The sequence below is a fragment of the Betta splendens genome, chromosome 7, assembly GCF_900634795.4.
Source record: "Betta splendens chromosome 7, fBetSpl5.4, whole genome shotgun sequence".
Lineage (NCBI taxonomy): Eukaryota > Metazoa > Chordata > Actinopteri > Anabantiformes > Osphronemidae > Betta > Betta splendens.
The window spans coordinates 5,330,072-5,345,079 of record NC_040887.2 but is presented as its reverse complement, the minus strand read 5'-3'; the positions used below and the strand labels follow the sequence as shown (position 1 = coordinate 5,345,079).

The 15,008-nt window shown below is 42.3% G+C and overlaps 2 protein-coding genes across 5 annotated transcripts; both read left to right on the top strand.

The window, feature by feature from the left end:
* Nucleotides 1-261: 261 nt before the first annotated feature.
* Nucleotides 262-10,309, top strand: LOC114858794 (La ribonucleoprotein 4). 2 transcript variants are annotated; one of them, XM_029156377.3, is made up of 17 exons: nucleotides 262-828; nucleotides 2,584-2,701; nucleotides 2,895-3,053; nucleotides 3,147-3,231; nucleotides 3,337-3,473; nucleotides 3,562-3,665; nucleotides 3,750-3,860; nucleotides 3,953-4,006; nucleotides 4,117-4,326; nucleotides 4,459-4,562; nucleotides 4,788-4,829; nucleotides 6,294-6,527; nucleotides 6,624-6,678; nucleotides 6,772-6,930; nucleotides 7,021-7,163; nucleotides 7,264-7,468; nucleotides 7,777-10,309. In XM_029156377.3, the coding sequence occupies exons 1-17, from the start codon at nucleotides 712-714 to the stop codon at nucleotides 8,167-8,169; spliced, it is 2,430 nt and encodes an 809-aa protein (XP_029012210.1). In that variant the 5' UTR covers nucleotides 262-711; the 3' UTR covers nucleotides 8,170-10,309. The 2 variants fall into 2 exon arrangements, with proteins under 2 accessions (XP_029012210.1, XP_029012211.1); XM_029156378.3 differs by lacking the exon at nucleotides 4,788-4,829.
* A 680-nt stretch (nucleotides 10,310-10,989) lies between these two features.
* On the top strand, nucleotides 10,990-14,841 carry asb8 (ankyrin repeat and SOCS box containing 8). 3 transcript variants are annotated; one of them, XM_029156382.3, is made up of 4 exons: nucleotides 10,990-11,215; nucleotides 12,088-12,263; nucleotides 12,356-12,460; nucleotides 12,973-14,841. In XM_029156382.3, exons 1-4 carry the CDS (start codon nucleotides 11,149-11,151, stop codon nucleotides 13,606-13,608), a joined length of 984 nt encoding a protein of 327 aa, XP_029012215.1. In that variant the 5' UTR covers nucleotides 10,990-11,148; the 3' UTR covers nucleotides 13,609-14,841. The 3 variants fall into 3 exon arrangements, with proteins under 3 accessions (XP_029012215.1, XP_029012216.1, XP_029012212.1); XM_029156383.3 differs by having other exon boundaries at nucleotides 10,992-11,215; nucleotides 12,060-12,263; XM_029156379.3 differs by having other exon boundaries at nucleotides 10,993-12,263.
* Nucleotides 14,842-15,008: the final 167 nt, after the last annotated feature.

The following is a 15,008-nucleotide window of genomic DNA, read 5'->3' as shown; positions in this document are numbered from 1 at the left end:
CTTAGATGATCCTAAACCTTCTTTAAACTACAATAACAAAATAATTTTCACAACAAATTCTTGAAATATTGGGAAACTTTACCAATTGGACAATGTGTACATTAAATTGTGAAGACTCTTTCTATAATAAATACACAACATATAAGAAAATAGGATTATGTCAGTTATAAAATGTGACTTTTTCTGGCCTTCAAAGTACAGTGAAGCGCTCCAGGGAGGACCCGGAAGCGGAAGTGCTGTCTGCAGTGGTCGCCGACAAGTCGCAGTGGCAGCCGGGACGTCGGCGGACTGTGTGACTGCGCTCAGGAAGGTGCGTGTCCCCAGTGTCCGCTCCGGTCGCCCGGTTAGGAATGCGCTTACGAACCTGGCGTGTGCTGTAATATTTGATTAATCACCAGTGAAGACCGAGGTCTAAAGTAGAGTAATGGTTTGTAATTGCGTGTACAACTAGAACCGTTAGCGTTGAGCCTTGATTCATTGAGCTAGCTGTCGTTAGCGCGCTTCGTTGATTCATAGCACGCTAAGTGGCTATTCACAGCTACTAGCCGGCTAGCTGCTAGTAGGCTAGTTCAAGTGAGCTGCTGACCAATCCAGTCGAACAGGAGAGAACCAGACTGACTGCTGAGCCCAGCCGGTATTTCGCAGAGAGGAGGTGGTGGCTGGTGGGGGCCGGGAGAACGCGACGGGGTGGAAGTGAGTCAGGAGCGGCTGATGAGTTCAGACCAGAGCGGAGAGCCGCCGCTGCTGCAGGAGGAGGCTGATCCGGGACCGAAGACCGGTGGGAAGGACGAGGCTCCGCTGGGGAGCGAGGGAGGGACGGGCGGCATGGTGAGTGAGGCCTGCTTTAGCTGGCTGGCTAGCTAGCTAGCTAGCGCAGCGGCTGCTTTTAGCACAGTACGCCCCCCTCTGCGCGAAGAGCGATATTTATTCAGCTAAAATGAACACAAACAAGTCACGTCCGAAACAACTCCTTCACAGTTCGACGCTGACTTTGTGGCCATTGGCACAATCGGTTGTTGAAAGTGTGTAATCAGAATGTGATATTATGAAACGCACACATGCTCAGAAACGGCACATATGGCAGCACTGGCACGGCTATTAAGGTTACAGGCAGTAATTTTATACACACAGCTCCACTGCAGCTCTTTTTAGCCGACGCTAGCTTAACCACTGTCACCACCAAGCTCATTAAGTAGTTTGCTGAGTAATCATTAGCCAGAGAGTTAAGTTATGACACAGCTGTGGACTGACGGCCGTGTTCTTCGCAGCTGAAAAGCGTAAATCTACGTGTTTTCAGCCTGCGAGTGATGAGTAAATCGATCTTTGTCCCACGGATGGACGTTCATTCAGTTATCTGTTAGCTAATTGTGCTACTGGCTAGCGTAGCCAGCGCAGTGACATGCGTTGCGAATACCTGGCCTGTGCTGCGCAGCGCCAGTCAGCTGATATTTATTGGCGTGCTACGGCCTGTAAAACGAAGGCTTTGTAGCCATGTGTTCTGTCGCACGGCCCGTAAATGTTCACGCGCTTATGAATGACACAGGGACTTAACAGTGCGGCGTATCGACCCTCGTGTAATTGTAGGGGTAAAGTGTCTGCAGGCAAACTGTGCCAGCTGTTATTGTCGGGCCCAGTGCAACCATTAACAGGTGGGAGTGCCCTAAGGAAAAAGATGGTAAATTTGACTAGCTGGTGTTTCAAAGTTGGCCTACAGCTGCCGTTAAGTTCTCCTTAAATAAATCCACAATTTACAGTTTGTTCACATCAGCATCGCTTTGCCTTCAGAAGGACACTAGGTGGTCTGTTATTGGCCACAGAACGTTGCCAGGTCAGGACAGTCAGTCTACAGACTTTTTTGATTTGGAGAATCTGAGGCAGCCCTTAATTATTTTGCATGAAAAATATGTTAAAGTTGTGAAAAGTACTTTAAAAACAACAAATAAACAAAATCTTAATTGTATTAAAAAATGTTTGTTGTTGCCTCTTGCTTATGCAACGCTTGAGGTAAACATGGGAGTAGTTGTGTTGTGGAAAGGTGATCACGGCCCCGCGTGATCACATTGCTATTGTATGTTCCTGGTTTCCGATTACATGTCTCGGGTGCCCAGGAGAATACAGGTGTTCCCGCCATTCTAGGAACGTAACATCTTATCATTCAGGGCCTCTTGCAGTGTAAGGTTAAGGTAATTAATGAAACTGTCAGGTGTATTGATGCTGGGCTGCAACTTGCATTGCGTGAGACCACTGGTAATTCTTTTAGTGTCTGGATTTTGAGTGTATTGTGACATTCATGCCTACATGCACAAAGTAAAAGATGTGTCGTTTACTGTTTTTTTTTTTTTTTTTTTGTTTTTTTTTCCTTACCCATTTGAGCTATGCGACAAGGAGTTTAAAGCTAAATTTGTTAAATACATTTTCCTATCATGTCTCTGTATCCTGTGTATTTTTATTTTTTTTTTAATTGTAACATCTTATCTTTTGTCTCACATATGATGTAAATGTTTGGTCCAGTTAAAATATAAACGTCCTATATTTATTGTTGATGTGAACTGAACTTCTGATCCTGTTGTACCTTTTTTGAAGGTCACCTCTAAGGGCGCCGGCTTGAACCCAAATGCCAAGGTATGGCAGGAGATGCCTGTGGTCCCCAGTGAGGCAGTTACCAACAGCCCTCACTGGCCCCCCTCTGACATCAGTGATGGTAAGATTCGCTTACATTACAAAAGCTTTCTTGTTTTAACTGACTCTGTAGACATTTACACTGAACATTTGTATCTGACATTCATTAACATGCAAGCTCTTAATCCAAACACTGAGATGCATTGACTTGGATGATTCAGTTCAGGCCTGAAAACTGGGTTGTCTCTGAACGAGGCTCTTTACCTTGTTCGCAGGTTATTCTGAGCAGCCGTCTGCTGGGTGCAAGCAGTACACTGTGGGATTCACAGCCCTGGATGACAGCAGCTCCACAGCAACAGCTGAGATAGCAGTAAATGGAATGGACCCTCCAGACTTGGGCTTTTCTCCCGCCGAGTCCACCACAGGGACCTCAGGTCGGTCATATGACATGCAGTCATCGCCACTCTATAAATGGGGCTTCATATAAAATGTTTCTATCGTCTTGAACCATTTTGTTGTGTCTTCAGTGGATTCCAAAACAGAAGAACAGCCCATCTCCACTGAGGGTTTACGAGAGTCTCTGAAGAAAGAGCTGGAGTTTTATTTTTCTAGGTAAGAGTGAAGCACTAAACCCAAACCTGACAATAGATGTTGAAGGATTAACTCAAGTAACTTGAGAGAGGAGCTAATTCACCTGTATTTGCCTTTTTCATTCAGAGAAAACCTCTCTAAGGATTTGTACCTGATGTCCCAGATGGACAGTGACCAGTTTGTCCCCATTTGGACAATAGCCAGCATGGAAGGCATCAAAGCGCTCACCACTGACATTGACCTCATCCTTGATGTGTTGAGATGTAAGTCAAAATTAGAAATCATGCACATTAAAATAATTTGCATACTTTTATGGTGTGTTTAAATGTGACTATGTTGAATCTTCCTCAGCTTCTCCTATGGTACAAGTAGATGAGAAGGGGGAGAAAGTGCGTCCAAATCACAAGCGTTGCATTATCATCCTAAGGGAGGTCCCTGAAACCACACCTGTCGAGGTAGAGATGACCTTAAAATGACCATTGACTGATTTGAGTTGTTAATGTTTACTTCAAGTGAGAGTTCTTTCTTTTAAATTACAGGAAGTTGAGTCACTGTTCAAAAATGATGATTGTCCAAAGGTGATCAGTGTGGAGTTTGCACATAACAACAACTGGTACATCACATTCCAATCAGACACAGATGCTCAGCAGGTACTGCCGCTCATATTTCATTCCTCATTGTCTGTGTTCAGCTGAAATGTTGTGCATTAATTGCTCTGTGGTCTCCATTTGTGCTCTACTAGGCCTACAAGTACTTAAGAGAGGAAGTAAAGACATTTCAGGGAAAACCCATCATGGCAAGTCAAATGAAACATCACTTTGTCATTTGAGAAAAGGGGCATTTTGTGTTTCTCTCATTTAACATTTTTTTTCCCGACTCTTTGTTTCCCCCTCCGCATGTGGGCAGGCCAGGATAAAGGCCATCAACACATTCTTTGCAAAGAATGGCTACCGTAGCGTGGACAGCAGCCTGTACGCTCAGCAGTCCCAGAGCCAGTCCCAGTACAGTTCTCCTCTCTACATGCAGCACGTCTACCCCCAGCAGCAGTACCAGCTCTACGGCATCGTACCCCCCACTTGGACGCCTTCACCTGCACCGTATTTTGAAACCCCTCTGGTGAGACGAACTTTACTTGTACTATGATGCAATTAAAACACTTAATGTCCGATTTGGTGCTTGTACTCCTGTTTAAAAATGATCTACGTGCAGCTGTTGAGTCAATAAAACATTTTCCCCCTCCTCCCCCAGGCGCCTTTCCCCAATAGTAGCTTTGTGAATGGATTTGGCTCTGCTGGACACTACAAAGCTGGTTCAAATTCTCTTAATATCACTCGTCCCTTCAACAGAAGCCGGTAAGTATCTCAACAGATGCCGGTTTTTAACTAGTTTTGACCAAAATCTTATTGCGTTCTTTGCATAAACATACTCATTAAAATGTTTTACCACTTTTGTCATTGTTTGCATGAAGTTAGCGTGAACATCGGATCATCTACGATAACGTTTAGTGTGTGTGTATATATAATGTAACCCCGTCAGGGAACTGTTCCTCACCCCCTGTCTTCTTACTGTCCCCACAGTGTCCCCCTCTATTCAAGAAAGAATGTAATAAATGCCTTCAGGTACCACTGCTATACTGTATAATAAGCTTCATCAGTAGCTTCATCTCTTACCATGTTGCAGTAGCAAGTGACTAAATCCATAACAGGCCCTACGCCTTCTGCCAGTACAGGTTTTTTATGCCCATAATCCTTTCTGTCGGCGTGATAAATGTTTGTTGCCAGGTAATGGACATCCTGGATTTGTCATGTCATTTGATGAATGCAGGCTTGCCTTCTGAATGGCGGCAGCTGCCGTCTGATTATGTGCAGTCGTTTTTTTTTTTTTTTTTTCTCACGTTCTTTCCACTATTGGCTTCAAAAAATTCTCTTTTGCATTTACGTCACTTCATGTAGCAGTTTCTCCCCATCACGACTAACATTGTGTATCATTGTGTTTACTGCTGCTTTCTTTGTTAATCTTGGTCAGCCTAGCAGTTAAGATATCTCTCTATGCTCAGACAAACTGGCCAATTTCTTTTAAGAGTTCAAGACTTCACGAGGCAAAGTCTCTCTGGTGTACTTCTCATGTCAGACCTGGTGATGAGATCATGATGCGCATAGAGGGAGACCAGAGAGTGGAGTAACTGGCTTTGGTTCTCTATTCTTTCTCTACCTTTTGCTCTTGTTTCTCTCTCCTCATCTTTTTTCAAAGTCGGGAGCTTCATTCTCATCCCAATGAGCGTTCAGATTATGAGATCTGAGGGTCAAGGACTCATGAGAAGACTAGTCGCTGTCAAACATGCTGCTAGGTTTTTGACAAACATTTCTGGTACATTAAGATATTAGTGGCCTGTTTAGGTGTTGTCAGCTCAACTCAGCGAAGCTAAGATTGGTAGCAGCTTTCCAAACACAGTTCAGTAGGTTGTCAAAGCTTCAGTCATGACCACATGTGTAACACCCATTGCATGTCTGCAAAGTTACCCAGCATGTTGTCTGATTTCTCCCACAAAGTTTTTGTCAACTTGTAGACTGCGCCACCAGTGTTTTCTTTATTCACTTTCAGTGCTTTCAGCCTCAATTTTCTGAAATTGTTATTGAACCTCAGGAAGAGATAGACATTTTTTTAATTATAATTTTATTGCAGTCTATTTTGAACTACTGTTGCACAGCCACTTGGACTAGTGCAGGTGTGAAGCATATGCAAACACAGACTGTTTGTTACAGTGGATGAACATGTTACAGCCTGTGAGTAGCCTTTGCATAACTGCTCCTGAACATATGAAATCTTACAAGGCTTTAGGAGCATAGGCACGTTTGGGTATTATTACTATATAGCGTGTTGGTGTCATTATGACAGTCTATGACACGTTTCGCAATAAATGGTTAAATGGGTGGAAAAAGGTTTGTGCAGTGTAAAAATCGTCACCTCAGGTTTTATCCTGAGCTTTTTCAAAAAAGTGATCCACAAGAAACACTGGTTGCTAGTATGTGTTTTGTTCTATAGACAACTAATGACTTGATTCATCTCCACCTATTCCCCAACAGAAACCATGTGAAACCCCAGATGAGAACAAGCGAAGTGACCCCAGCATCCATAACTCCTGTCCCTCTAGAGAGTCTGACTGGACTTCGAAGCCCACAGCCTCCTATTGTCGCCGCTGCTACGACCACTAACCCAGTCCAGACAGCTTCAGACCTGAGCACTGCGTTCTCACATCTCTCCTCCTCTTCTTCCTCCCTGGAGCCCAGCGATGACGGCGCCTCAGCTGGACGTGGAAGGTAATACCTATTCTACCTGCTACTGTCGTGTTGGTGGAGGCCGTTCATATGCCTTCATGACGCTGAGTAATTATTGACGGCGCATTTGTGTTTCAGGCGGAGCACAACCTACAGAGGGACACGGAGGAGGCGGGAGGATGAACGGCTTGCGGTAAAATTATTGTTTTTAAACAGCTGTGAGTTTAAGTGTGAACTGTGTGATAGTTACTCTCTATTGGCCACCTGTTCACTTCCCTCCTTTTAGAGGCCTGTACCACTAGCAGAGGTCAAGGTTTCTCCACCCAAGTTTGACCTGGCTGCTACCAACTTCCCACCTCTTCCTGGCTGCGTGGTCAGTACACAGGGAGAGCCAGTCCTAGAAAACCGAATGTCGGATGTCGTGCGTGGTTTGTACCGGGAAAAGGTAAGAAAATGACACTACAGCTACCTGGATACTATTTGGATATATAGACCTGAAAAGACCCAGGATACTTAAAATGGTGTGTTTTTGCAGACAGAACAAGCCAATAAAGAAGCCACTGTGAGTTCAAGCTCAAGCCAAGCGCCAGTTACGGAGGAGTCTGTGGCGGCCTCATGCCCTGGCCTGGCAGCATCGAAATCTGCAACACAACCACTTGCATCCTCCTTAGCCCCTGGGTACAGCTTTCACAATTTATAAATCTAAATTTTTTTTGTTACTCTAATATCGTTAAAATTTGAATATTCACTGGAATTTGTGAAATGCTTGTTCTGACAGTGTCACTCGTCAGGAGAAGAGGGTTGACAGAGGTGAGACCCCAGCTCCAAAGTCGGTGCAGCGCACACCTGTTCAAACTACTGTAAACCCTGCGTCCACCCAGCCTGTGCCTAGCTCCAGGCCTCAGCCCTCTACTGCATCTGTTCCAGTGACACCCAGTAGTACACCTGCCCCTGCTACAGCCACAATTCCCACACCTGCACAGGTGAGAATGAAAGTTTTGGCAATCAGAGACTTCACCATAGTTGTGATCCTGATGATGAGATCTTTTGCGCATAGAGGGAAGTGAGGTAGTGGACTTAATGGCTTTGTCTCTCTGTTTCTTCGTCTCTGACTCTCTGTCTGTCTCTCTCTCTCGCTCTGTATTTCCCTCTGTCAAAGTCAGAATGTCCACTCCTAGCCCAATGAGCGTTGAGATTATGAGATCTGAGGGTTTAGAAAACTGAAATTGGTGTAAAAATGTTTTGTGACATAATTTAAAATATTTTTTCTTTTCTTCCTGTGCTGGTTCAGGAGCCGCGTAAGCTCAGCTACGCAGAGGTGTGTCAGCGGCCACCCAAGGACCCTCCGCCTGCAGCCCCTTCCCCGGCTGCCTCTGGAGCTGCATCGAACCAGCCTTTGCGGGAGTTACGGGTGAACAAGGCTGATGAGCCGGGCTTCACCAGTGCTCCCGGGGACAAACAAGAGAGAGGCCACGACCGAGAGGGTGGATGGGAATGCAAGGAGAGCCGGCCACCGCGCGAACGTGACTCTCAAGGCTACTACCGCAACAATGGCCCCAGAGGCGCAGCGGGCCTCAAGTTCCGGGACCAGAGACGCCCTGCTCCGGCCCGGCGCAGCTCCCCCCAGGGAGTCTACAGGCACACTGGCAAAGAGCAGAATATTCCACCAGTATCGCCAAAGTAAAAACTTTGATATGAATAGAAAAAAAGATGTATGAATATATATACAAGGATATATATAATTATATAAAAATGATTAACGTAAAAGCAACAACATTATGGTAGCCACCTTCCCCCCCTGGAACTTGTCCAATGAAAAGCTTTTAAAAATGACAATAAGACCAGGACATCCAGGAGTAATGGGCAAAATGACACCTCAAGAACTGAAGTCATTTGAAACGGAAGCAACAGTCTTGTTTTGATCTCCAGCATTTTGCTTAAGTGCGATTGGTCTGGAGATGATTTTGTTTATGCTCTGCTAGGGATAGGTGGGATTCTGGGCTCTGTAAATGGCCCTCTACTGTTTTTGATTTTAAAGAATAGATGTTGGTTTGCTGAACATTATGCACAAGAAGAAAAGAACATGCATAAGTGTCATGTACATATACAGAGATATCACTAACACGCAGTTGAGACAGTTTTTTTTTTTTTTTTTTTTTTTTTTTTTCTTCGTGTGCTTTAGGGTTGTAAGTTTGACTGAAGGGTTGACTGATGTCTGTGTATGCTTTGATTGTTAAACGATGCTACAGTGTGCTGTTGCATTACTCCAATGCAATAGATGATTTCTTTTTTTTTTTTTTTTTTTTCTCCACATCAGCGATTCAGAGTCACTGTCCTGGAGTTGGGCAGTGTGGTCTTCTAATGTATATTAATGAAATGTGTTCTCTGATGGTATTTTGATCCTGGATCATGATTGGCTTAAATTGTTATCAACTACACCACAGTTAGATGTGTGGTTTTGTTTGAAGAGGAAATCTACTTTGGGGTCCTCACTTGGTGTCGGCCACAGTGAACTACTACTAGCCTGGTCCAAAGCTTTTCATGTTAAATTTTCTTTCTTTTCGAAGCTTTTTTTTTTTTTTTTTTTTTTTGAGGGAACCCACTCCAGTGGGTTCAGAATAGTGTCCTGTTGATAATCAGTCAGGTTCTTTGTTTACATGTTTGTCTGTTTGGGTAGTGAGGTTTTTCATGCAAAACAGAACTAGAGGCTAAGATTTGACTGTTCAGCACGGCTGATGGTGTAAGTGAGGTTTGGCTTTTCTACGTCATGAAAGAATATCCAGGTTAACCTTATATCTGTGAACTGTTCTTAATAAAGACATAGTGTCAAACATAGACTAAGGATTGACGTTAGCTAGGGACGATAGCTAGCTACCTAACATTTGGCAGCCAAGTCATGGGTATAGAGAATTTGAACTTTATCATGTGCTACGTGCCAGCTGCCTACGATCATAGTGTGGTAGGATACCGTTTAGATTTTTATTGTCTTGGAAACTTTCGGAGCGGAGAAACTGGATTTTGAAGAAGCTGTAGAGGTGTAGTCGCCTATGTTATATTGTGATAACCCTTCACTAAAAATGTGTGTGGGAGAATGTAATCCTAGTACTGAGCTTACAGGAGAAGGCTTGACCGCGGGTATCAGCCAGATTGTTTTGCTTTTAGGGTGAGTTTGAGATTTCCTGATTGTTATTTTTTTGTTGTTATTGTTTTGGGTTTTTTCTTTTTCTTTTTTTTTTTTTTTTTTTAAATTTCTTTTTGAAAAACAGTCTGACTTAGAATTTGGAGTTTGACTTTGCTGTATGTGTTGCTTTTTAAATGTATTTATTTTAATTCTGTTGCGCAACGCTTTTCTCCCAATCTTGGTAGGCTGGTTTCCCCAAAGTTGTGTGAAATCGCATTGGCAAAATAAAATCACGCATATGACATTTGGTTCGAGATGTCAGCCGAGAAAAAATACTTGATGCATTGACTTTGGGTTTGGTAATGCAGTAAACGAGTAACCAATCACTGGGGCTGTTTTTCTTTTTCCTTCATTAATGAGTATGAGCAGCTAGTGATTTAGTATAATTAAAAAAATGCACTAACTTGTTTTTAAAATGAAACTTACTCATGAGTAATGTGAAGTCATTTTAGATGCATATGGTTGCTGTTGACAGGCTTGCAAATACCTACAGGAATTGCTTCCTCCCTCCATATGTTTGGGTTATTTTCTGTTAATTTGGGTTGGGTGGCAAAAGGAAATATAGCAATGAATTAACAAAGTGTTTGAGACACAATCCTAGAACTGTATGAAATGTCACCAAAAATAAATTATTTTGATTTGGCTTTCCGGTGTCACATTTCTTTCTGCTGTATGTTTTGCAAACATTTTTAGATAGACAAGTTAGGTTGAATATTATGTTTTCTAGATATTTTAGCTGAAATCATTACCTCTGCATAATTATTCAACTGAACCCACGTTAGGCTGATCCTGGTCACATTTGAAGCAATTTATTTTCATTTTTGTGTACTAAGTTTTTTTTTTTCCACATATATTCATAATGATAAAGTTGGTGAACTGTCAACTCTGCAAAATCTTGGAACCTGATTTCATTTGTGCTACACATGCTCTAATATTCCTAAACAATGTCACTGCAGTCAGTTTGTGTTATCGGACGAAAAACATGACTATTGTATTCATCCAGAGCTCCATAGATTTAGAACTATGAACACCTTTTTATAATTTAAATTTACATTTAAGTACTGGTCCTCCTGAGCTCAAAATTATAAGACTACTTGTTGCTTTTGTGGCTTGTTTTGGCTGGTGCTAGAAAAGAGCAACACAAATTGAATTTATTAGAACGGTTTTAACCAAACGCAATGATATATAAGCAATTTTCGATTTTTTTAGAGAAATTGTTATGGTGAAACTGTCATAAATATATAGACTTAACCGAATTAGCTGTAGTTGCAGCGCAGCATTTCCGGCTGCCGCAGCTTGTTATCGGCCTCAGCACGTGGTCGACGCCTTTGAGGTAGAATCTATAAATTTCAAACAGAATGTCCAGTACTTTAACTTTCTCACTGGAATGCGGCACCTTTAACGCGTGCCAGCGGCGGCCGTCCGGGTTAAATATGGGGTCTCGCGGCGGAGGGCGTGGCCGTAGCGTGACGTGCCGTGTTTATGTCCAAACCGAGCAGTAGAGTCAGTTCGGTATCCTGTCAGACCTTCAACTCGTGGACCATAAACGGTACGGTATACACAATTAGCATCGATCAATTCTAGAAAGATTATTTAAAGCGATTTTTAAAATGTGTTCCCAAGTGTTTACAGCGAATGTCATTCGATTTTCTCCCCGCTGTCTACAGGTCCTCGAACGTAGAAGCTATACGCGCTCATTAGCATGCTAGCTAGCCGACTTGGTGCTGGCGTTAGCAGCTGTAGCCGGGCATCATTTCTTTTCCGTTAAAACAGTCCATCGGTGAATGTTTGTCTTAGCTAGGCGACCCCTGCGATTCATACAATCACCAACTTGTGTTTTGGTTCGAATGCTGCCGCTTGATGTGCACGTACATGTCCGTTGTTTTCTTTTCTTCGCGGAACATAGACACGGCTAACCATTGTTAATAGCTAGCTGTCACTGTTCTGGTTTGTTTACGTTACGCGCTGGTACTTTGCATGCTGTTATTTAGCTTTTAGGTTGAGAACAACAATAGAAAGTGTGTTTTGATTAACAACAATACAGTCTTACGCTTTCGAAATAGGATAATTAAAGAAACTGGAGGGTGATCAAATATATAAAAGAAATGTGAGATCTTAGATGAGCGTGTACATATAACCTACTGTATGGAATAAAGATAATTCTGTACTGGATAATATATTTTTATGTTTATCTAAGTTAATTTTAGATGTTATCAAGAATTTCCAAGACAATGTTATGTCAAAATCGCATGTGGCAAACATTTGACTAACTTTACAACTGTTTTAGGGTCGGAATCAGCGCTTTCACATGTTAAAGTAACAGACAGTTGGTAGTGATTTTGATGGTCACTTTGTTGTTAATTTTATTCTATTATTTTCATTATGCCCTACAGTTCATAAATACTGAAAAATGTATTTTAGTGTGCCGTAGTGTCACCTTGCATGGGTGCCATGGTCCTCTGTTACACATGAGCTCTACTATGTGGTACATCATGCAAAGCATTCAAAGTAAATACTCCTTGTCTGAGCGGCTCATCCGCACCATCGCTGCCATCCGCTCATTCCCACATGACAATGTGGAGGATCTCATTCGAAAGGTAGGCTTGTTCGTTTCCCATTTCAACTTTGCACAAATAATATCACTAGGGTCCTTAGTAACTGTTCTGACTTTATTTGCTTTATGCTGAAGGGAGCTGATGTAAACCGGATGCATGGGACACTTAAGCCACTACACTGTGCCTGCATGGTTGCTGATGCTGACTGTGTGGAGCTGCTGCTGGAGAAGGGGGCCGAGGTATGTTACAGATGGCTTATACACACTTTCTTTAGGATATTGCAACATCTGAGTGTTTTCCTCCTGCCAAAAAGCCATAACGATCATTTAACAAACACTTTGGACTGCTGAGAGTTGGGTTTTTCCTGTGATAGCTAATCCATCACACTGAGCATCCCATTTGACAAAGACTTGTCTTAAATCAGTGCTTGTTTTAGTTTAATTACATATAATAAGGTTTAACTACGTGAACTTGTGCCACTCCCTGAAACAGAGAAGGCATTAATTATTCTTATTAATTCTTGTGCACTATGTGATACCAAAATGTGTTTCTAGAAACTATTGCTTGAGCTGAAAGTAAAATATCATCTGAAGAGTTAAGAAAATAAATCTTCTTTAAATAAGTTCAGCCTCTTAGTCCATTAATGCCCAGTTACACACCATTGGTCTGTTTTTCACTTTATTCAACTATTTTGATTAAATTGTTAACATCTTATCATAAGATAGCTAATTGTATTGCATCTTCTCATCAGGTGAATGCTTTAGATGGATACAACCGCACAGCACTGCACTATGCAGCAGAAAAGGATGAGAGTTGCGTGGAGCTGTTGTTGGAATATGGGGCACAGCCAAATGCCCTTGATGGTAATAAGGATACTCCACTTCACTGGGCGGCCTTTAAAGATAACCCAGAGTGTGTGAGGGCCCTGTTGGAGAGTGGGGCCTGTCCCAATGCCCGGGACTACAACAGTGACACTCCTTTGAGCTGGGCAGCAATGAAGGGCAACCTAGAAAGTGTCAAAGTTCTATTAGACTATGGAGCCCAAGTCCATGTGACGAACCTGAAGGGCCAGACTCCTATCTCCCGACTGGTGGCCCTATTGGCCCGGGGCCTGGGCACTGAGCAGGAGGAGGAGTGCCTGGATCTACTGTGCCGGGCAGCAGGGCGGTTCGAGATCCGACGTGCGGATGGTACCCTACCCAGGGAGCTGAGTAAGGATCCTCAGCTGCTCGCGAGGTTAACCAGCATGGTGGCTCAGGCTCCCACGCTGCGTTCTCTGGCACGCTGTGCTGTTCGGCAGAGTCTAGGAGTGCAATTCCTCCCTACTGCTGTTAAAGAGCTTCCTTTACCAGAGACTATTAAAGACTATCTACTGCTGAGAGAGTAAGGGGATTAAACCGGGGGTGGGGGTGGTTCTTGGTGGCTAATTAACCAGCTCATTACACTACATTTATTGACTTTAAAATTGTAGGACATTGTCTGATAGAGGTCCTCGTTCATAAACCACAAAACATTAGAATTATTAACCAAGAGACATGCACAAAACATTGTTGATTAGAATCTGGTGAATGCACAGCATCATTTGTTTATGTGCACATCACTTTGATTGGTTTCATCAGCTTGAACCAGAACCCTGTTCTTATTTTGTTTCGATACTTTTAGCCCATTAGAACGAAATATAGTGCAGTCCAGTTTGCATGCAGTATAATTGGGTTTATCAGGCTCAATCATGAGAAATAACCTATTTTTTTCATAGGCTTATTACTATTCTTTAAATTTAAAATATACAATAATTTTTCATTTAAAAATCTCAATGGATAACAAAATGTATTGAATTATGTGAGAAAAAACCTAGTTTAAGCTTTAAGTTGTCTAGTAAATCAATGACATCCTTCCTGCAAGATTAGATTTGAATGTAGGATATGCTTTATGATTGAGGGCTATTCTAAGTAACTAATTTTGAGGATGCAGTTTGTTAAGTAGTTTGTAGACAGCTGAGGCCATCTCCTCTCCTGGTGAATTCACAACGCATGTAACTTTTACAACACAAGGGGGATAAAAATTAAATTACACAAACACATCCAAGCAGGAAGCATTGTGCCACATGGGAACAGTTTTATTTGTTACGCAGATGCAACTAGTGGTTGCAGATATTATCTTTGTTTTCTAAAAATGTGCCAGGCAGACTAGCCTGTTTAGCCCTTCCAACATGTTCAGTGTGAAAAAACATTGATGTCAACTTGCCCGTTGTTGTATGTGATTTAATATTTAATTAGGTTAAATAAAATGCTTTTACTGTTTATGTTTTCAGTCTTAATTTACAATGGTTTAGATTTTCAAATGTGACAGCTGGTCCAACATTTTGCTTCATATATTCAAAAGGTATGTTATTTTGAATTAGGTGTGTATGTGTTTAAACTGTGTAATGGCATGATTACTACATTTTGTTGTTGGAAAAAGCCACTTAAATTAGTATACAAAACACATTTGAATTTGCTATGGGTTTTCGTTTTTTTTTAATCTGACCATTTTTGTGCTTGTCTTTTGACTTTCTTACATCTTCTGTACACCTGCAAAAATGCTTGTTGTCAATGTTATGAAAGTAAATGCCTTTATATAACCCCTTCTGTCTCTCTCTTTTTTCCACAAGAACCTTACACAATTTTAAACACGATAAATGAACTTAAACAATCAGCCATAACGTTTAAAAGAAACAAAATCATAAGTCTGCAGGGGGTTTGTACGTTCACTTCTCAGATTGGCCATTCGGGGGCGCTCCAGGCTCAG